This window comes from Mus caroli, chromosome 10 (assembly GCF_900094665.2).
Source record: "Mus caroli chromosome 10, CAROLI_EIJ_v1.1, whole genome shotgun sequence".
Lineage (NCBI taxonomy): Eukaryota > Metazoa > Chordata > Mammalia > Rodentia > Muridae > Mus > Mus caroli.
Window position 1 is genome coordinate 68,327,092 of NC_034579.1, and position 22,348 is coordinate 68,349,439.

The 22,348-nt window shown below is 37.0% G+C and overlaps 1 protein-coding gene across 11 annotated transcripts in view; it reads left to right on the forward strand.

The window, feature by feature from the left end:
- Positions 1 to 22,348, forward strand: part of Pcdh15 (protocadherin related 15) — a 1,443,104-nt gene that overhangs the window by 1,278,883 nt on the left and 141,873 nt on the right. For all 11 annotated transcript variants that reach the window (XM_029482520.1, XM_021175219.2, XM_021175220.2 and 8 more), the window contains 2 exons: positions 6,762 to 6,902; positions 9,130 to 9,242. In XM_029482520.1, coding sequence (XP_029338380.1) covers positions 6,762 to 6,902; positions 9,130 to 9,242 — 254 coding nt within the window. The remainder of the gene's footprint in view (positions 1 to 6,761; positions 6,903 to 9,129; positions 9,243 to 22,348) is intronic.

The window sequence follows — 22,348 nt, forward strand, 5'->3', positions numbered from 1 at the left end:
ACCACATCTTTAACATCAGTTTATGCTGTGTGCAAATGAGTCCCTTCCTTTAACACATTCATCCATTAATTTCTAAGCAGTGTATCATGTTGCATATTTGCTTGGCTGAGGATAGACACTGAGTTCTTGTATATAGGGGGCCTTATTTTGTTTGTACATGTAAAACATAACTCGACAACCTATTAGAGCCTTCTAATGTTTTCTCTTTAACACTGTACATATGTGAGCCCCACTATTTTATGTTATTTAAAATTATATATAAAGCCAAGGAAAATTTATTATTGTTATTGTGACTGTTTTTGTTTTTTACCTGTCTACTAGAAATAATATGTTCAGTAGCAATGTAATTAGATATTGATTCCCATGTTAATACTGTCTGATATTTATGGCCTCTTATGTGCAAACTTAATGTTCATCAACTCAAAAGAGTTTCCAGGAGCTTCAAGAAAATGGTTTCTGAATGAACCTTTGCCAACCCTATGTAGCCCTCCTTAGAAATAGCTTCTCACGCATTCACTCAGCCACCCTGCCCTTAAGTTCTTACATGTAGAAAAGGGAAAAAAATGCATAGTTAAATATTAGAACTTTCGAACACCAGCTCTCCACTTTCCCATCCTTCTATCCCTTTCAACCTCTGTTCCTTCTTCTCCTTTGTCTAGTTTAGGTTCTTAATGCAAGTAAAATTAGATAATGTTTTCCCATTTTTCCATTCCTCAAACAGGAATAATTAAGTTGTATTTATCCTTATGGATTTAATTAGTTGTGTCTGCATCATGCCCTCAATGTGGATCCCCACTGTTGCAAATGGCAGGATTTTGTTTTTTGTTAAGACTCTGTATGCACAGCAGTCTTTACAATACATCAACACACTGTGTCACTGTAAATATAGAGCACATCTTTATAGGCTTATCCATCAGTGTACACCAAGGCTGTTTCTACAATCTGAATACAGTAAATAGCATTCCAGTGAACACAAGCTGCACATATCTCTTTGAAGGGACCTGTTTAAAACCTCATGAGAGCACCAGTAGGAATTCTTGATTGTTTTTAAGACTTAATTTTAGTTTTTATTGATATGTATGTGGGTGAATATATGACACATGTGTGCATGTACCCATGAAGGCCAGAAGAGGATTAGTTCTCCTGGAGCTAGAACTATAGATAGTTATGAGGCACTAGACTTGCATGCTAGAAATGAAACTTGGCTCCCCAAGAAGAGCAGCAAGTTTTCACATCCACCGAGTCATTTCTCCTCACCCCCCCCCACCCCCCGAGCAAGTCCTGTTTTATCATTAAAAATAGAAAGATTTTAGGAAAGCAGGAACAAGATCACGAATTATTCACTCTGGTACAGGCTCAATATTTGGGTTTTGTGGTCTATTTTGTAAGGGAAATAGGAATTTGCTGTCTCTTAAACTAGCAAATGTATCTAAATCAGGAAAGCTACACAACAGGGTTATTTGAAATTTTGAGGAAGTAGCTTTCTCTCTATTAAGAATATTTCTCAAGAACTTTAGTGGTTAATAATCTCAAAGCAAATGTTTCTGAGGACTTTGATAGCTGTGGTCATACCACAACTGCACACATAGTGATTAGATGATGTGTCATATCTGTCAGACGTCTATGTTACATACAAACAAGAAGAAGAAAAATGAAAAGCAGATTGTTTGAATAAATTGGATTTGACCCACATTTCCTCTTATCATTTTTAAGGACATCCCAGCATTTTATTAGAATTACAAAAAAAAATAATTTGACAAAGCTGTCATGAATGGAGAAACAATACTAACCACATTTTAGTAATTCCTAATGTTAGTTCATACCTAAAAGATTCTGTGTGAATTATACAGTTACCAAACTGTAAACCAAAGATTTTCTCAAAGACACTGAAAGAAAGAATTTTTGAAACCATGTCAGGGAGAGAAAAAAAAAGAACTTTGTATATCTGAAAACAGATTACTTAATATTTGGATTTAATGATAATGGGCTTAGTATTTACTAATAAAATATGATCACATTAATATTAAAGGAGTTATGTGAGTCTGAGTAATATCTTGGTAATTATGTATTAAAAAAAAGCTAAATGAGATGTCCTGTGATGGTAGGAGTCTAATGATTTGGGCCCATTACAGTCTCATTGAAATTCCTCATGTTTGTGTGCTTCCAACATCTTTCACACAGCTCTGCAATTACTGTCTGCAGTAATTAATTATATTTTTCCATAATTAAGTTAAAACCTACTACATTTAACCCACAAGAATGGAAACCTAAAGTTAAAAAATGTACAAAATAAAAAAGTGAAATTGCTTGTAATTTCTTAATATACATTTCCTAATATAATATACATTAATAATATACATTTTACATTTACTTTGCTATATTAGCTATTTCCATTGAATTGTGTGGAATGATACTGAGTTTTAGGGTCTATGAAGCCTGAACACTCAGGGCGTACTGAAACTTGGCTTTCAGTGGTTTCCATTTCACCACGATTTTCCTGTCATGATGAACTTTAATCTCACTCTGGGAGTGTGTGTGTGTGTGTGTGTGTGTGTGTGTGTGTGTGAAAGAAGAAAAACAAAAACAAAGAAACCCTACCATCATAATAAGACTCATTTGTTTGTGCTTATGGCCTATAGATTTATCATATTACATTGTCCACATATCTATAATAAATAAAACTGCAGACAGAATGGACATTACTGTTAGTAAAACCTCTGTTGGCATACCACATTCTTGTTCCTTATCATGATGACTCCATGGAAATCATACTTTCCAACAACCTGGACCCATCTCAGGGGCTTTTCTGCAGCATCAACTTCATCCTTAAGCTAATTTTATGAATTGTCTTACCGTGTTATTCACATGTTAGTGGGATATTTTCTGTATGATTTTATAATTACTAAGTGCACTGCAGGTCTGAGGACCACATTTAAATACAAAAGATGTCTGGTGACTTTGTTATTTAGCCGAGACAATTTCGGGAAATGAATTCATTTCTAAAATCCTGGCTTTGTCGCTTGTAAAATATGAATACTTATGCTAACTCCTAGACTTATTTTAGATATGAATATGATAAGTGTACCATGCATAGTCTGATATTTAGTAAAATTTCAGATTGGTTGCTAAAGCGGATGTCAGCATTGTTAAGAAGCAACATTGTCATTATATAAGAAAATGCACATAAACTGCAAAGATTCCGTTTCCAATAAACACGCCTCTTGCACCATACTTCTTGAGTGGCTGGATGTCCCTTCAGCCACTTGGAAAATTTATGATTCACATGTAAAATGATTAGGGAGGTAACAGCTCTTTAAACCTTTCAAAGTATTCCATTGGCATTACATATTTAAATATCTGTCATCAGAGTGCCTGGGTGTGGTCAACACCAATAACCTTTAATTCTCTAATTCATTTATTCAGTCAAATGCTCCTTAAATGCATACAGGGCAGAATGTCCTCCAAGCTGTTCAGATACAGTCACTACCCCATGTGAAGCCTGTATTCTTACACATATGGCAAATAGCAAAAAAATAAATAAATAGTACATTTACATTGCATGGGAGTTACTATGACCACAATAAATGATAGCAAATTTGCAAGAAAAGGAATGGACTTTACAGTGACAGAGGTTTCTTGGTTCATCATGGTAGGCAGTGCAAGTGAAGAAGTGCAGTTCATGGGCATGGAGATATGGGAGAGACTTATGGCAGATGACATAGCAGAGAAGCAGACAGGAATAAGGGCTGGCTGGGCACAGCATTTAAGGAAATTATCACAGTGACTTTTGCCCACCAGTGAAGTAATAACACCAAATTCTACATACTGCCCAAACAGAGCCACCAGCCTGAAACAAATACATTTAATACCTGAGCCTAGAAGGGAAATTTCAGGTGCAGAGTGTTGATTCTGCTTCTGTCCCCGCAGCAGCTCTTGGCCACCTCATAATCCTAGTAAATTCAGTCTAACTTTAAGGAACCCCATAGTCATAAGAATTCTAACAGTATTCTGGGCATGTGGTGCCATGTGCCTTTAGTCCTAGTATTTGGGAGGCACAGACAAGAGTTCAAGGCCAAAAAGGTCTACATATTAAGTTCCAGGTCAACTAGGACAGCACTGAGAGACTTTGTCTCAAAAATAATAACAATAAATTGCAGGAGCATTAAAAACTCTAATACAAGGCAAAGTCATGGTTATGAGCCTATATGGAATAATAGTTATAATAATATAGTTATATTCTTTCAATATACAACAGAAATACATGCACCGAGTGGATGCCATAAAGCTCTTTTGCCAACTCAAAATGTAGCTACTTGTCCTCCAACCATGGCTACAACAGTCTCTGAGAATAGGGTGGAGGGTATACTTTATAAACATAACATTCACCTGAACTCCATTTCAAAGCAAAGTCCCAAATGAGTTTGCAGTCTTATTCCCTAGGGAAATGGTTCTCTACCTTCCAGATGCTGCTACCCTTTAATATAGCTCCTCATGTGGTGCTGACACCCAACCATAAAATTATTTTGTTGCTACTTCACAACTGTAATTTTTCTACAGTTATGAATCATAATGAAATTATTTGATATGCAAAAGATCTGATAGGGACCCCTGAAGCAGTCACGACCCACATGTTGAAAACTCCTTCCTAGAGACTGCAATGAATGCAGTTTCTTTCCTCCCTGAAATGGCTTCAGGACACATTTCCTATTACTCCAGTGTTTTGTCTCTTTTTAATGGTGCTTCACATATAAAAATCTCTGGCTTCTTTGTCTACCACTTTGAAAGAGCTGGTCTTCAGCCAAAGGGTGTTTCACAGATCTTTCTGCTTCATTCCTGGCTCTCAGCTCTCATTGTATGCCTGGCTAGTAGAAATGACCAGTAACCATGCCACAGATAAGATGCTGTGCTGTCATAAAATTTAATCTGCTAAGCTAATAAATTCATTATATTTTAGTTCTTCCTCACTCTATATTTTAAGACATGGGAAGATTATAACACAGATAGCCTACCCTAATGACAATGTCTATTCTCCTCTGAAACTTCACATTCATGGTACTTATTCTCTGCATTTGCAATGGCATACCCATATGGATAAGCTTAGTTCCAGCAATGACCCCTCTCCTGGTACTAAGTTTATGCATTAATTAATGGTGCATTACTGTTACAAAATACCTAACATAGTAACTTCAAAAAAGGAATGATTTATTTTGACTTGCAATTTCAAAGTATTTAGGCATTTATTAATTGGCAAATGTGCTAGACAAATCTTCATAATAATGTGAACACATGACAGAAAGCATGTGAGTGTATCACAGTGGGCAAGAAAATGGTAGTGAGATAGAAAGTGCCTTCAAATACACATTCCCAAGACCAATGGTCAATGACTAGAACTGTCCCCTAAAGTTCCCATGACCCCCAAAATTATGCCTGAGAGTTCAGGAAACTGAAGTTTTCAAACATGAGCTTGTAGGAGATATTTCGTATTTACACCGCTGCAATAAATCAACAGAAATGAGTGATAATATCTCAGGTAGAACTGGTGAATAAAAATAGCTCAGAGGCATATCTGAAACAGAGCCAGGGAATCATGAGCACAGATTCAGAAAGTGGGATTCAGGAGTAAAGCAAAGGCACTTGAGCATAAATTATAGCAATGTGTGAAGCAGAAATGAATAGTGAGTTCAAATTAGATTGTTTTTAAATGAGTTATTTTCAGGACATAGTATCACCGTGTGAATAGTCTGGATTTGTGCAACAAATGAAAACACCAGAAGGTTTTAAACAGCTTTTATGAGAATTAAGTCTCTCTCACTCTTGTTCCCACTTCCCCTCCCCATCTTGATTTTGACACAGGGTCTCACTCTGCATTCCAGGATGTCCTGAAATTCACTAGGTAGCATGAGTTGGCCTCTTTTTGTTCATGTTATTTTTTTTTTTTTTGAAGCAGAAAAGAGATACACTACCACTTTTTTTTTTTTTGCTCTTAGTTTTTATATCTTATCAAAAAATATGGCCTCATTGAAATTATCAGGTAGAACTGCTACAGTAGGATAATTGATTACATGTGTTTCTTACTTTTACCTTCCACAAGTTGATAGTAAGCTTAAAGCAAGAGCTGATGCCACAGGTCTATAAGGTTTAAGGATTTACATGTCTTCCCATTAAGACTAATACTTGACTAAACATTCCATATCTATTTTCTAACTTCATCAGTCTATTATGTAAATGTTTTTATGGTTTTTTGTTGTTTTTGCTTTGTTTTGTTTTGTTTTTTGTTTTGGTTTTGTTTTGGTTTTGTTTTGTTGTTGTTGTTTGTTTGGGGGGGGTTGTTTGTTTTGGGTTTTTTTGTTTGTTTGTTTTTTATGGTTTTGGTTTTTTGGATTTGGGGGGCCATGGAGATTTACAGAAGCAAAAAGAATCCAGCATTTCTGGATTTAGATTAGCATAATTAAATGTGAAACAATTGTGGCAGGAAAAACAATAGAGCACAGCAGATATTCAGCGAGAAAGACAAGACATGGAGCAAAAGATGTCTGTGGCAATAGAGTAATTTTTTCCCACACAGAAATCATTTTACTGAAGCCTATTATAGCACAATTCATTGATTCAGATTGAGTTGTGCACAGAAAGAAATACCTCTTGCATTTTACCTCTTAGTGTATGGAATTTTTCTTTTCTGCAAAGCCATTCATTGTGAGAATCAGTTTATCTCCTCCGGTGCCCTTTCCAGTCATCCTGATCGATCAATTCTTCCTTTTCAGGGGATGCCTGCGAGTCGGGTGAGGTACCGAGTGGACGACGTGCAGTTTCCATACCCAGCCAGTATTTTTGACGTAGAGGAAGATTCTGGGAGAGTAGTAACCCGCGTCAATCTTAATGAAGAGCCTACAACGATTTTCAAGGTCAGTGCGCCATTTTGTTTGAGACATCTATCCGACATTCAATCTGAGCATTCTGCTTAAAGTTATCAATATGAATTTTTTTCCTTTCTACTTTTCTCCTCTTTAATTTTTAAAAATTGTTTCTCCTAGAAATTTGAGAGCCTACTTTAAAATAAAAAAGTCATCTAGTATTTTATGGTTGGCATAAATAGATGCTACTATTTGATCCTATAATAGAGTCTATGTCTTTTAATAATCATGATATTCAATCTGTATTTAATCATATACTGTCCATACTGATCAACACAGTTAATACTATTATTCTAATGTCTATATGGCATTCTGCTGTGCAAGTAAACAATTATATTTTCCTTTGTGTTTCTAATGCCACAATAGTAGATATAAAGGCTGCTACTGTTTCTTACAGCAAGTGACTCTATTGTTCTAAAACTACTTGTGTGAATCTCATCTTATGCCTGCTCACAAGCATAAGTACACACAGGTAAACTGCAGAAGCAAATAATGCTCCTAGAAAATTTGGAAAAAATATCCATTAATCTGCACTGTGTTACTTTGTATTAAGAAGCTATATGCAGCTTTAACTTTTTCAAAGCCTACTTTTAATGATGGTCCTTAAATGTCTTAACCCATCACCCACCAGAAAGAAAAGGTTATTATGCTAGGGAGGAAGTGGACCTATTTAGAAATGGTTCTTTAGAGCAAATCTTGTCTGTCTTGTCAGGAAATCAGCAGTTCAGTTCACAGGTCACCAGCCAGAGCTTGATCCACTAGCAAACATTTTTGGATCTACCAGCTCAGTAGTGTCAGAATAGCAGCAGTGGTGACATGATGTAGCAGGAACAGCCAGGCCTCAGCTGAATTGGCAAGAGTCAGCAGGAGGAATTAGAACCATGTGGAGCACCAGGAGAAGTTCTCAGCTCTGCCTCTCTTGATGAAGCAAAGATCAGATGAGACTGGAGACCAAGAAGCCTTGCACCACTACCTCTACAAGCAAGGCCCTCTCACAGTCCGTTGAGTCCTATTTATACTCCCTCCAGCCATCGCGTGACCCCTATGGGTCTTGCCTCACCACGTGTTTTGTCTCAGCATGTGAGTCTGTCTTAGCAACACTCCATGTGAGTCTGTCTCAGCTGACATCACTCTGCCAATTGGCCCAAAGCTCCAGCACACCACCAGAAGTTTTGGGGGGCTTTTCTCTCTATGGAGTCAGGACAAATGGAGCTCAACTACACAATATAAGTTGCACCAATACATGTGTGTCGGTAGCGAAGACTACTTCATCACTTGTCCTTTGACATGCTTGCTTAAGCAAGACATCCTTTCACCTGTGTCTGCTTCAGCGAAATGTTCCTTCACAAGTCTGACTTAGTGAAACATCTTTTCACCTGTGTCCACTTCCGGAAAACATTCTTCATGTGTTTGCCCCAGCAAAACACTACCTGATACAATTGATTTTAAAGAACCTTTAAATTTCTACCTCAGCTCTAATTTTCACAAGAATATACACCTCTGTGAAAAATGTTTGAAATGTTTTAACATAAATATTAGAACACTTCTTTGTGTGTTATGGTTAGTAAAAGGACCAATTAATATTGCACTAATAATGTGTAGCTATCACCTCATGGGACTAAAATTTCTCTCAGATTATGTATTTGAATAATTCCCACTGTGTACTACGTGATCTTGGCTCTATTTGGGCTAATTGTTTTTAAGAGATTATATAACAAAGTGTTAAACTACAAAGATTACTAATTTTATTCTCTAGAGAGAAACACTCTGCTCTTTAAAGTGTGAGAAAACTCATTGAAAAATTAATTTCTCTTTACAAGTAAGCTAATTATGTTTTTGCTGCCGATACCACTGGATTTAACACCTTTTATAAAATATGTTGGTACTATAAAAGTATATATTATTTTCTGCAGCATTGAATATAGAAAACCATTTAGAATTGCATAGATAAAGCATGAACCATATAGTCTACTAGAAGTTGTTTTTTCTTATTAGAGTTAGTAACTCATTTGATGACACTACCTAGCAGGTTGTTTAAGAATATTGCGATAGAATAGGGGATATTCTAACACAATATCTCGTTCCTTAATGGGAGTAGGGAAATGATCACTTTCTCCCAAAAGTGGAACCAAGAATAAAATAACAAGATCTTTGATAGAGTGAGGGTTGGCATTTTCTCCTGTTTATAATCTGTATGCGGATTCTGTCACTTTTTTAGCTGGTGGTTGTGGCTTTTGATGACGGAGAACCTGTGATGTCCAGCAGTGCCACCGTGAGAATTCTTGTCTTACATCCCGGAGAGATCCCACGCTTCACCCAAGAGGAATACAGGTATGAGTTTCCATCAGGCTTTAAAGCACCAAGCTTTAGTGCGCTCTAGAGTTACTCTCAAAACTGATCTGAACTTGCCAGCAATGTTGGTTTTACAGTCCTAGCTTGATTTTAAAATTAGAACGAAACCTTTAAAGATTTACCATAGTTAACAAACGTTTAGTATGAAGCACTTTAGCAATGCTTCAGTGAACACCTGATTCCTTATAAATCATAAAGAAGCTCTGTTTAAATAATTGTCAATAATGAACCCAACGGGGAAAAACAGACTTTTAGTTTCCATTGTTGCCAGTACAATATGACCTCCACCTGTGACGTATGATCTACAGCGACACTTCCCAAGTCATCCGGTGTCTCTGAATACTGGTATATATTATAGCAAGGGCACCTTCAACTCATCAAGTGACAGGAAAATAATTCAGAATAACCAATGAACTGAGACAGTCTAGAGAACATTGGCAAGTGTTAGGAAATATCTTGTAGGTCAGAAACTTCTCAAATTTGCTCTTATGCTGGCACCAAGTGGTTGGCTGTGTTTTTGATTTCTAAGTTACCAATTTCATTAATAGACTCACAGTTAAGTTTTTAATCCATATTCAGACATGGTATGAAACTGAATTATTCATGAAGCAGAATATTTTCATTTTTAAAGTTTAACATTAAACAGGACACTTCGAAATGAAAGCTAAGTCGACATGCCCTAGAATTCGTTTTTCAGTGGTCATGGCCATTCAAGATTCTTGAGGTACCAGCATAATCAAGCTAAGATTCCTACTTGGTCTTATCTTAGAAATACCTTCTTACTATGTCTTCACATGGAAAAAAATAAACTCTTTGTGAACTCTCCTTATAAGGCACAGATGTTCATATGCACATATATAATGTGCATATATATGTATATTGTTTATAATTGTTACCATCAGAAATATCTACCATCCTTGAGCCTTACTCAGTATTATCATCTAACTTCTAGTTTGTCTCAAGGGAAACTAGATTGCTAAAATATCCTGGAACCCAATGTCAACTCCATCATATCTTGTTCATCCTGATGTTGACACTGACTAATGGATAGGGAAGAGCTACCCTTATTTGGGTAAATAATCTCTACATTACCTTCAGGATGGCTGGAAGATGGTAAACATCCTCATTACAAATATACAATCATGAAGCAGCTAGACAATACAACAATTTTAATATCAAAATATTTTCTATAAAGTGAGTACTGCAAGAAGCTCACAGCCCTGGAGTAGAAACAAATAGACCAGTGGCAAACACAGTGCAGCATGAAAACTCAGTCCACGGGGGGACAGTGGCACTACTGTGCTTCGGAAGCAAGGTGTATAGATGTACAGTCATGTCTGAACACCCACATCTGACTGAGTGGACTTGAAGATAGTGTAGAAGTTATTCATCACAGTACAACCTCTGTGAGTCAGTTATCAATATCAGTTTAAGAGGGATAATGAAATCTCCACTGGGTCCCAGAGCACTTAACTAATTCAGCCTCTTCTGAGACAAATTGAAAGTTGGAAGATGATACTGATTGAGGTTCAAGATGAAAAGATATCTCTGATGACAGTGGCTTCATCATTCTTTAAAATCTGCATTTTAGTGTTTTATAATTTTTGATAACTCCTTACGAGTTTGAAGCTATAGCAAGGACAGAGGTGCTAGAAAGTGAAAGAAATGAGGATAGAACTGGAAACATCTGCCAGAAGAAAGTTTTATCTTTATAATCCTATAGCTCAAAATCAATTTCATGATGCAACTCCTGGAAAATCCTCCAAAGTAAGCACACGCTCTGTACTCCAAGCTATATGTGAAAAAAATCAATGTAAAACTTAATGTGATTGCAAGTCCATTTCCCCATCATGCCCATCATACTGCCCCTCTCATTTGGCTCTTCTGGGATGCTTTGTCTCTAGGTTGCTATGGCACAGAGACAAACAGGACAGTTTTCTACTCCTGGAGGGATTTGACTGATGAGTAACTTTGGGTGTTTCAAACACCAAGGTGACAAATTCATGTACTTTTTGCTAGTTTTATGTCAACTTCATACAGGCTATAGTCATGTGGGAAGAAGGAAACTCAATTGAGAAAATGTCCACATGCTGTAAGTAAGCCTGTAGGGTTTTACTTAATTAGTAATGATGGGAGAGGACCCATCCTACTGTGTGTGGGTGGGGCCATTGGCTGAGCAAGCCATGAGGAGCAAACCATTAAGCAGCACAGCTCCATAGCCTCTGCATCAGCTCCTGCCTCCAGGTTCCTGCCCTGTTTAAGTCTACACTTTGACTTCCCTTGATGATGATCTGTGATGGGAGCTGTAAGTTGAAATAAACCCTTTTCTTCTATGGTTGTTTATGGTCATGAAATTTAATCACAGAAATAGAAATCCCAGCTAAGACATTATATTTTTTTCTTCTTGGCTGGTGCTCTCACAGCAATGAAATTCTAGTAAATGAAATCCCCAACTTTCTTCTCCTGACTGTTTATCTTAATTCTAGTCCATCCTGGGAAAGTCTAAGAGGGAAAAAGACCAACAAATAAACCACAGCCGGTAGGCGAGTGAGCAACGTTTCCCCTTTTAGCAAGCTGAGGACATCCTGCCCTTCCTCTGGGCCCCAGCTTGGGCTTGGCTTGTTCCCTGTTACTACAGGTATGCCTCAGATTCTCAGAGGAACATGCTGAGCCTTGTCTTCTTCATCTAAAGCCTTCAGGCTTTGAGGACAAAGTCATGATAAGAATCTATCTGGCCATTGCTCTTTTAGCTTTCTTTTCTATATGTCTTTGTCAAGACCAACTTTGAAAAACACAAATGTTGTTCTCAATAAATAATGTAGTGTTTCCTACTATGGCTGAATATAAATACTAACTACAGATAGATTCTATTAATAAAACTGTAAACTTAGAGAACAAAACATTGCCAATTATCTGGTACCAAAATTGCAAGAAGTCACAAGACCTATATGAGGGTTCAGGCCTTTAAGAGATTTCCATCAACTACAGACTCTCTGGTTCTTTCAATTCTTTGTTATTCTGGATTAGAAAGGAGATTTGACAATCTCATAATTTATTGTTTATGGATAGAATCATACCTATGAATCAGTGAAATGGGTTGGGTAGAATTCAGTACAGAAAACAATAGTTTGGCTTTCTACCAGAACTCAGAAAGTTTGGAAGTTAAAACCAATACTAGCAAATATGAACAGAAGTCATTTCTTTGGTTGATGCCAACATCCAGGGGTAATGTGCAGGCTTCTTGGGGAAAACTTGTTCCCAACAAATGATTTAACGAGAAATTCTTCCTTTATCTCAAGAATTTAAGCTGAATTCTTGATGGTCATGGCACCATCTTCCACTGACCCTACTGCTATATGTCTACTGGAACTGCCCCTACATTACTCAGTCTCCCAAGAGAGAAACTCAAGAGACAAAAATGGCTGAGCATTTGAAAGCCACACAATCGTCTCACGTGTAAATCAGTAGTGGAGATTTGAGAAAGCTGGGTGCCTGCTGGGTGCCAGCTGGGTACCAGGGACCTTCAGCTTTCATCTTTAATTCTGTTTAGTCCACAGCCTATGGGATAGCACCAACTACTCTCAAGACAGGCCTTTCTCCATTAGAGAATCCTCTCAGTAATTCTCAGACTCACACCCAGAAGTATGCTGTCCTTGTCTCCCAGGACACCTCAATCTATCCAAGTTTAAAATAAGATTAAACATAGAGTGATTTAATACACCAGCATGATGATGTTGTCGCTCAGTTCTGACCTCCATCCTCATCTGCCTTCTATTTTTCCCTAAAACAAAGCTTTTAAAGAGCTAGAGGTACTTCATCGCTCAAACGCGTCCCATCCTCAAAATCTTTCCAAATTAATTTTTGTTTGTTTTAATTATGTCCCCCCACTGTGCAATGAATAAAGTTCAAGTTATAGCACCTACATTGAATGTCATAAATTATTAATAATTTCTCACCATTTGCCTTGCATTTAAAAGTAGAATTACTTTCTAAAACAATTCTCAAACTTTTCTCACGTCACAGATGGCTCAATCTAAATTGCTCACTTGTAAAGAGCTTGCCCCTTTCAATCTTGGAACCAATGCGACTGTTAGGGAGTTGTTCATATATCAATATTACAGTAACTGGATTCATTTTCTCAAATTATTTCTGATCTACTCTTAGACCCTTTGTCCATTTCATTATTCTTTCCCTCTAGCAAGTAGTATGACTAAAAAAAACTGAGTTAAAAACCTTGTGTGAGAGAGTATCCCCATACTGTACTATCCATTATTGGTAGTTATCCTGACAGGGTTTTGGGCAGTTTAGGAATGAAAACGCCATGTAACTGGCCTTGTTATTAATATGTAATAGGCACATAAATTAATATGCATTAAATAAGTCCAACTCACTCTTTTTAATATACAAGCATATAAATAAGGCCTGCTTTAATGTATTTAAAGTCTATATTAATAACCATTAAATCTCTTGCTCTGTTTTCCTTCAAACTTTTGCTAACTAATCGCAAATATCTTAAAATTATTATAAATTATTATAAATATTTTGTCTATTTGTTTATTGTTTATATAGTGACTTCACAAACATAAACACAGTGACACATGTGGACTCTACATCATAAAAATAAACACAGAAAAAATAAAAATGAAAATTACAAAAAAAAATCCTCATTATAAATGACTAAGCTGAGACTCAAAAGCAAATATCTCTTTAAAGGGAACTCCCATGTGAGAAAACTGGGACTGAGTTGGGATCAGGCTTGGGAACCTCAACAGAAAGGTGTACTATGAGACCAAGTTAACAGATAGAGACTATTGGGGCAAAACACCCCAATATCCCAGACTTTATTGGGTCATTGAAATGAAACCATCTTACTTAAATGTGTGTCTATATGACAATTAGGTCGTCTGTTAGTTATGTTTCAAACCTCCTGGCTCTGTGTCTCTGCTGTCCTCATCAGTAATTGAAGTCTGATGTGAGACAGACATCTGTTGTGGGAAATATTTAGAGCTAGCCCCTGTGCCAGGTGATCTCACTCGCTTGGTCTCTTGGCCCCCCAACTCACCAGCCCTGCAAGGCCACATGGCTCCCACCAAGCCATCTCTAGGATGCCCCCCGCCCAGTTCCACGCACCCGGTAGAATCAATACTTTTAACACTTAAGTAGCCAAACAGATTTATGTTTCAATAATAACACAATTTTCAAGATGCCAATAAAAGAATTTCAGAGCCAAATGATAATGATAAAGCTTTAACACCATTATTCTAACCTTTTGATAACACCACGTCAGCCTCCATTCTGGTTCTCCCTTTCCTCCTCAGACCTTCTCTCTGTCTTCTCCACTTCTTGCTCCTCCTCCCTTCTCCTGTCCAATCACAAGCCTCTCACTGCCCTAATGTGATTGGACAGGAAATGTTCTGCAACAGACATCTTTCACACAAATACCACAGAAGATTCTATAGTGTGGTACTAAAAGGGTAGTCCACCTCTACCTCCTGTGGCTGTAGCCTCAAGACGCAACCTAAACGACAGCTCATCCATGCTTGATAAGAGGGTTTCCATTTTTCATTGTTTAGCATCTCTTAGTAAGTTGTTACATTGCCATAGAAATGGATCACAGGGCCCCCAATGGAGGAGCTAGAGAAAGTACCCAAGGAGCTAAAGGGATCTGCAACCCTATAGGTGGAACAACATTATGAACTAACCGGTACCTGGAGCTCTTGACTCTAGCTGCATAAGTATCAAAAGATGGCCTAGTCGGCCATCAATAGAAAGAGAGGCCCATTGGACTTGCAAACTTTATATGCCCCAGTACAGGGGAACGCCAAGGCCAAAAAGTGGGAGTGGGTGAGTAGGGGAGGGGGGGGAGGGTATGAGGGACTTTTGGGATAGCATTGGAAATGTAAATGAGGAAAATACCTAATAAAAATATTTTTTAAAAGTATTGGCAAATTAAAAAAAAAGAAAGAAAGAAAATTAATTTAGCATGTCTTTCCATTAACTTATGCAAAAATACTAAAATCCTGGTCATAGTTAAGGTTGTGTGATTGTCCAAGAATGAATTGACTCCTGTAGGTCAAGTGTGTCAGCACCATGAAGTATGACATTTGATCCTCATCTGAGGATGGCAGACTGAGTCGCTGTACATACGCTGGGATTCACTTGCCTTCAGGTTGAGAGTAAATATCATGGAAAGGTCAATATGACTAAGATAGACCGTGCAGTCTAAATGTGAATTGATTCTGAGTGGAAAATGCAGTGTCTTACTCAATTTGTATAAAAAAATTTATTTAAAAAGTATTTTTTAAAAGACAATTATTTTGAATTTTTCCAAAAAATATGGTGACTATATAGATATAGCTTTGTTATTCATTTATGATGGAGCTATGGCAACTTTTATTGTTAAATATTTCAAATTAAAACTATAGACAATTAAAAACTATATACATTTAAAAGTATAATTCCTATGAAAATAAAAATTAAATTTATCGCTATATGTAAGTAAGAAAAAGATCAAATGTTTTAAATATATTTTTGTCAATTTTTACATATTTTGTTAATCCCAGAGAAATATTCTGCTTCTACTACTATTCAATTTTAATCTATTAAACCTAAATAAAAGATAATTATACATAAGAACATCCTGACATTTGCAAACTTCAAATACTCTTACCTAAAATATAACCTTCACAATTTCCATATTAAAATTAAAAATCGGTATGTCGATGATTAATGTAAATTATATTAATCACTAATGACAGTAAAACTTATATGTAATTCATATTTAAACTCAATCTGAACAGCTTTTGAATTGGGAATAGAAATTACTATAACTCAACAAAGAATAGTCTACCTTCTTTTATGTAAAAATGAGCAAAGTTATAATTTATAATCAGAGATATCCCTTTTATATACTACACTATAAAAAGTAGAAACAATGTGTCTACTGTGAAAAAAAAATTTATAGCATTTCAGTGGGATTTCATTAGACAAGAGAATTGCAGTTCTGTTGTATTAAGGGACACTGCTATCATTCGTGGAAATCTTGATTTGCAGAGTCAACGATCTTTAGCCATCAAGGATAAGCATGTAGGGAGAAAGGGATTGAAAAGACTACAAAAACGATAGGAAAATCTATGAAAGCTTCCAAATAAATAGAGTGCTACTGGATGGCTAGTGCTGCTCAGCTTTAGTGTAGATCTAGTGTCCAACATGAAATCTCATATTTCCTGAAGACAAACTCCCATATCTCCTTCTGTCTCTATCCAAGTCTTTCCTTAAGCATAATGGAGTTTCTCTTTATGTTTGAAAAAAGGCTTGGGACCTTTGGAATAAACCCACACATTTTCTCTGCCACATGGAACTAAAATTCTTTGTATCTTCTGAGGTGTAGATGGTTTACAGTCTCTGCTTGTACCCTTATTTGGAATTCACTATTTGGATGATCTTTCTCTGTGTTACATCTGTAGGTGTCCTGTTTCAGGGTTCTGCAGGTGAGGTTCTGACTTGATGAGCTTAGAGAGTCAGGCTGGGACAAACTGTAAGACTTATGAGCAATATGAAGGGCTTTATTTTTGTTGGGGTTCACAAATCTCCACACAAACTGTACAAATATTGATCTCAGTTAAAACAAGAAAAGTTTATTGAAGCACACCCTAAGACTGGTCGATCAGAATTCCAGAGGACTTGGAAACCAAACTGTAATAGATGCTTGTCCTTGGAGCAGATTTGCTCCTGAAAACAACAACAACAACAGGTTCAAAAGTTCAGAAGGCAAGGAGGGGAGCAGTGTAACACTTTGGCTTACTAGGCAGAGTATTATCAGCTGACCTTTAAGCCAATTGGTTCTAAGTGAAGTAAGAGGGGTGGTGGACAGTAGACTTTCGGAATATTGCGATAACAGCATGAGTAATACAACCATAGCTCTTTGACCTATTAGTAGCATTTTTTTTAGTGGCAGCTCAATAGTGGATAACTTAATTCCGTCTTTTGGGCAGAATGGAGACTGAATACAAAATGTCTACAGTTATGTTAAAAGAAACAGGCCTCAACAATTTTCTTAGTTACTACAAGAGAAATCAGGAAGGTGTTAACTGAAAAGAGTCATAATTACTGCTCAGTATGGGAGTCAGATTGTCATGCTGAGTGTGGATTCACATCACAACGGGACTTTCCTTTCAATTCATAATGGTAAAACCGGTCATCCTCAGTTTTCTGTGCTGTGCACTAGCTGTGGCGTAAAATTCATCTTCCAAGGGATAATTAATTTTTTTCTTGTAACTTTTTATAAAATGGTTATGTTCCATTAAACAATGCACAGAAAACAAAAATCACATGCATAAAATTTACATGATAAAGATATATATCAGGCAATTGCAAATGAGAAAAAAAGAGGACTATTATATAAAATCCATGTTATATAATTCAGAATCAATTTCTGAGGCTGTATATGCCCAGTCTCATTAAATAAAATGTAAACTTGAGAGAGATGGCAAAACTTCCTGCTGATTCTAGCTTCATAATGCCCAAAGCATAGTACTTTTTCGTGTAAAGAGACACACACCATATTAAGCTAAGATGGTAGGCACAAATGGGTTGCCATAGATAAACTGAATCATATGATCACTGGACTCTCTCTTGACACCTTTGATTTGTGACATAAGCTCGGTAGCTTTGATGTCTGTTTTGTTTCCTGGTGTGTATGAATGGAGTCTTGCTCATTGCACATTTTTCCTCTGTGTATGTAAGTTAAATAGAGGAATTTTAATCCAGCAACATAGCTACAATGCAAGGGATCACATCCAAAAACCTAGGGCTGTGCGACCCAGCTGAAATACAGGCACACCCTTAGTACACATCTTTAATACCTCTCGCTGGAATACAGACATGCTTCTAGGAAACACTTTAATACCAATGCCATCTAATTGAGGGGCAGACAAACTGACAAGTCAGAGAAATATTTGACAGAATGAATCAGAGCTAAGATATGCCCAACTCTCCCCAGGACAGAAAAGAGAAGCTACTTAAAAGCAATGCAGGTAGAGAGAGAAAGTGGAATCAAGTTGAATTCAGTGCAGTTTGGCTGAATAAGTTGAGCTCAGTTGAGTTTGATGTAGTCCAGTTGAATGCATTGAATTCAGTTCAGTTCATGCAATCAGTGCTTCAGTACAGTTCAGTTAGTGAAAGTCAGAGGTGTTTCACCAAGCAGAGCAATTCAGTCAGAAGCCAAGAGAAGCCGATTTGAATCCATCAGCTTAGAGAAATGTTTGAGCCAGAACAGCTGAATTGAACCAACCAGCCAGATTTCAGAAAGAGCTAGAAAGAGTAAGTTTATTCAGTTGTAAACCTTGGAGGATGAAACATGCTATGCCTAGGTTAGCAGAAAGAGTCTTTCTCTCATTGTACTAAATCTGTAGGTGTCCCATTTCAGGGTTGTGTAGGTGAGGTTCTGACTTGATGAGCTTAGAGATTCAGGCTGGGACAAACTGGAAAAAGACTTATGAGCAATATGAAGGGCCTTATTTTTATTGGGGTTCACAAATCACCACATGAACCTTTAACATCCTGGCTTGCAGAAGATTAGGTTGTATGGAGGTTAGAAGCTTCCAGGTCCAGGCCAAGGGATAATTAGAAAAGAGAAGGAATTACTCTGGGCTCAACACAAGCCATGGATTCATAAAGCTTGGGTAAAGCTCTCATCCCATCATCAGAGGAAATAATTAAGGTATTTATGAGTTATATACCACTGTATACCTATTCTTTAAAATGTGATAGTTTCAAATTGCAACTGGCTCTTTCTTATAACCCATGGGTTGCTTAGATATAATTTGTGCTGATACCAGAGTTCACATTTGATGTGATTAATAAAAACAGATAAATAAACAAAGCCAACTTAGTATATTAATCACAGAAAAAATAACATGCTGCCGTAATAATGAAGGGGTCCAGAGCTCAGTCTAAGCTCCATGTTGCCTAGAAAAGTGAATTTGATTAAGAGTTGTGCTGGAAAGGTCTGCCCCTGTTTGCTAGTAAAAGTAGCTTTACAATGAGAAGCAGGGCACCCATAAAACAGAATAGCCAGGGATGGGACCAATAACAAAATAGATACATGTTTCTCTAATGACATTGTGTCAAAGCATATCCCCCTGATCAGTAGCAATTTCAATGTCTTGAATTGTAAATCTTGCAAAAAGCGTTTCTCTTAAAGATTTTTAAATGTCACAATTTACAATGTCACATTTTCTAGAAAGAAATTTCCTTAAGTTTAGTTAAACTGGGGAACTTTAAGATTTTCTCCATTCATGTACTTTGCTGCCATATAGGACTGAGTTTTTAGAGGCTACCTGGACATTTCTCCTCACATTGCCTTCTGTCCTTGATAAATCTGTATCAAACGATTTCATATTCGACCATGAGGCAAACCAGAAGCCTCAGTACTTCTTCAATGTTAGATGCAAAGTTGTATGACATCACCCCAAGCTTAACATACTTGCACACCCTAAGCAAACATGTACATCAGGAATCAAGCCCAGTAACTGGGGAGCAAAGCAGCCCCTTCTCTGTGGGATGGACAGGAAAAAAAAAGAACCAATTTTTCTACTGACCCGTAAGATTAAGAATATGTATGATCTGTTTTGATATCTTTTGATGCGTGTATACATTCCATAATGTCCAAGGCATTAGACCCTGTCTATCGCATGCCCTACCTTCCTCTGTTGGGCAAAATAATAAAAACGATTTGTTAGAGATCATTGTCAATTATATGAACAACTGTCAACTGCATTTCCTTCTTTCTTCCTTTCTTTCTTTCTCTTTTTTTTTTTTTTTTTTTGAGTGATTCTGTTCCAGGCCTTTTGGCCTAACTCTACATCAAGAGACAGAGTCCCTGTTTCAGTTCTGTCACAATGAAAATATTTAGGACCCAGAGATATATAAGTGATTCTCATTTGCTTGTGAATATCTAACTAGAGTCTAAAGGGATACATTTTTCTGAGTCTTCCATAATTTCCCAAGTAATTGTCTATTTATTAGGCAAGCCTGTCACTACCAAGGTGTGGGACCAACTGTATCTTCAGTCTTTGATTCAGATTATTGTAGTCACTTACAGGCACACAATACATGTAAGCACTACATGACTCAATATAGAATAATGTGTGTGAATGCTAAATGATTTCCTTCTTATTCTTTTTAAATTTTTGTGTCAACTTCTAGGCATATTGCCCTCATCCTCTAACAGTTGTATTAATGAGTGGAGGCAAAAATTATCTATGGGTGGTGAAAATAAGAAAAGAGGAAAATATGATCTTTATATAGGTGTGAAATAGAAAATCAGAGAACACATAAAATATTTTATAACATCAGCTTGCTAGACATACTTAGTCTGTATGTGTGTGTGTGTGTGTTCCTAGTATGTACAAGACAAACTCACATGACTATGTATTTAAGCAAATTTTTCACTAAATGTGACTTATAAGATTGGACCATCCAGAGACTGCCCCACCTGGGGATCCATCCCATATAAAACCACCAAACCCAGACATTATTGCATATGCCAGAATGATTTTGCTGACAGGACCCTGACATAGCTCTCTCTAGTGAGGCTATGCCAATGTCTGGCAAATACAGAAGTGGATGCTCACAGTCATCTATTGGATGGAACACAGGGCCCCTAATCAAGGAGCTAGAGAAAGTATCCAAGGAGCTAAAGGAGTCTGCAACCCTATAGGAAGAACAACAATATGAACTAACCCCCCAGAGCTGTGTCTCTAGTTGCATATGTAGCAGAGGTTGGCCTAGTCTGCCATCAATGAAAGGAGAGGCTCTTGGTATTGCAAAGATTAATTGTCCCAATACAGGGAAATGCTAGGGCCAGGAAGCAGAAGTGGGTGGGTTGGGGAACAGAGCAATGGGGAGGGTATAGGGGGCTTTAGGGATAGCATTTGAAATGTAAATAAAAATGCCTTAAAAAGATTGTGATGTCAATAATATGTAAAAATATATGGAGTATCTCCTATGTGCTAGGAATAAGGAAATTAGTGCCTCTTAGTATATCTAACAAAAATATTAAATAATAATGTCTCATTTTATTGACTCTTTAAAATATTAATAATATGAAGGCCATAAGCAATTTTTCTGTATGAAAACCTCATAACATCAGAACCGAAGGTCTCCTAGAGCTAAGAAGAAGCATACATTGCTTAATTCTGACATCTTTGTGGATGAAGAACCAAATAATGTTAACCAGAGAGGGAGAGGGAGGGAAACAGAGGTACCAGGAAGAAAGGTCCAATGTTTTTCACACTCCATGCCTGAAAACCTTTCCCAAAGTGGTTCCAGAGCCTCACCTCCTGGACCACAAACAACTCTGGAGTATGTGTCAGGAAATGAGAATACTGATATAATTAACTTTTCACTTAGAGTTGAACTTTGAGAACCAATGGCTAGGAGAGATTCAGATAAACCCCATTAATGAGAATATTCTCATGAAACAAAATGAAAACACATATAGTTATCATAAATGACATTCTTACTTTGACGATAATTTGAGAAATCCCTTGGATTCGTCGTCTCACATCTTCAAGCTGAAGGTGCCTTGTGAATGTGAACAGAGCTGAACCTCTTGTGAAGGGCTTCTGCCCACTTGGTTCTTTACTCCTTTTTTATTTATAATTCACCCTGAGAATCATGGGATGCTGGTGTCTCTATAGCTTCTTGTCTTGGCACCATTTTTCTTAGTTAAATGTGTAGAATTAGGTCACCCTGGCACAATTACCACAAGGTTACACCTAATAGGAGTTCTAGTGGCTGTTTATTTCTTCTCATTTTCATTAAATTTTCTCATAGCAGATATAAAAATGGTTCCTTAATTGGTACTGATTTGCAAATATATTGAATTCCAACATGACAAAATAAATTAGATTTGTCTCTGTGTAGAAGGCAAGCAATAGAGCCAGATTGGAACCACTGAACTTTTATAACATCTATTTACAAACACTTTCAAGCCCTAAACTGCACAGCATTTAAAATAATTAGAAGCTTTGTTCAGCATGCATAACATTTACTTTTATTGGTACTTCTTGAACCCAAAT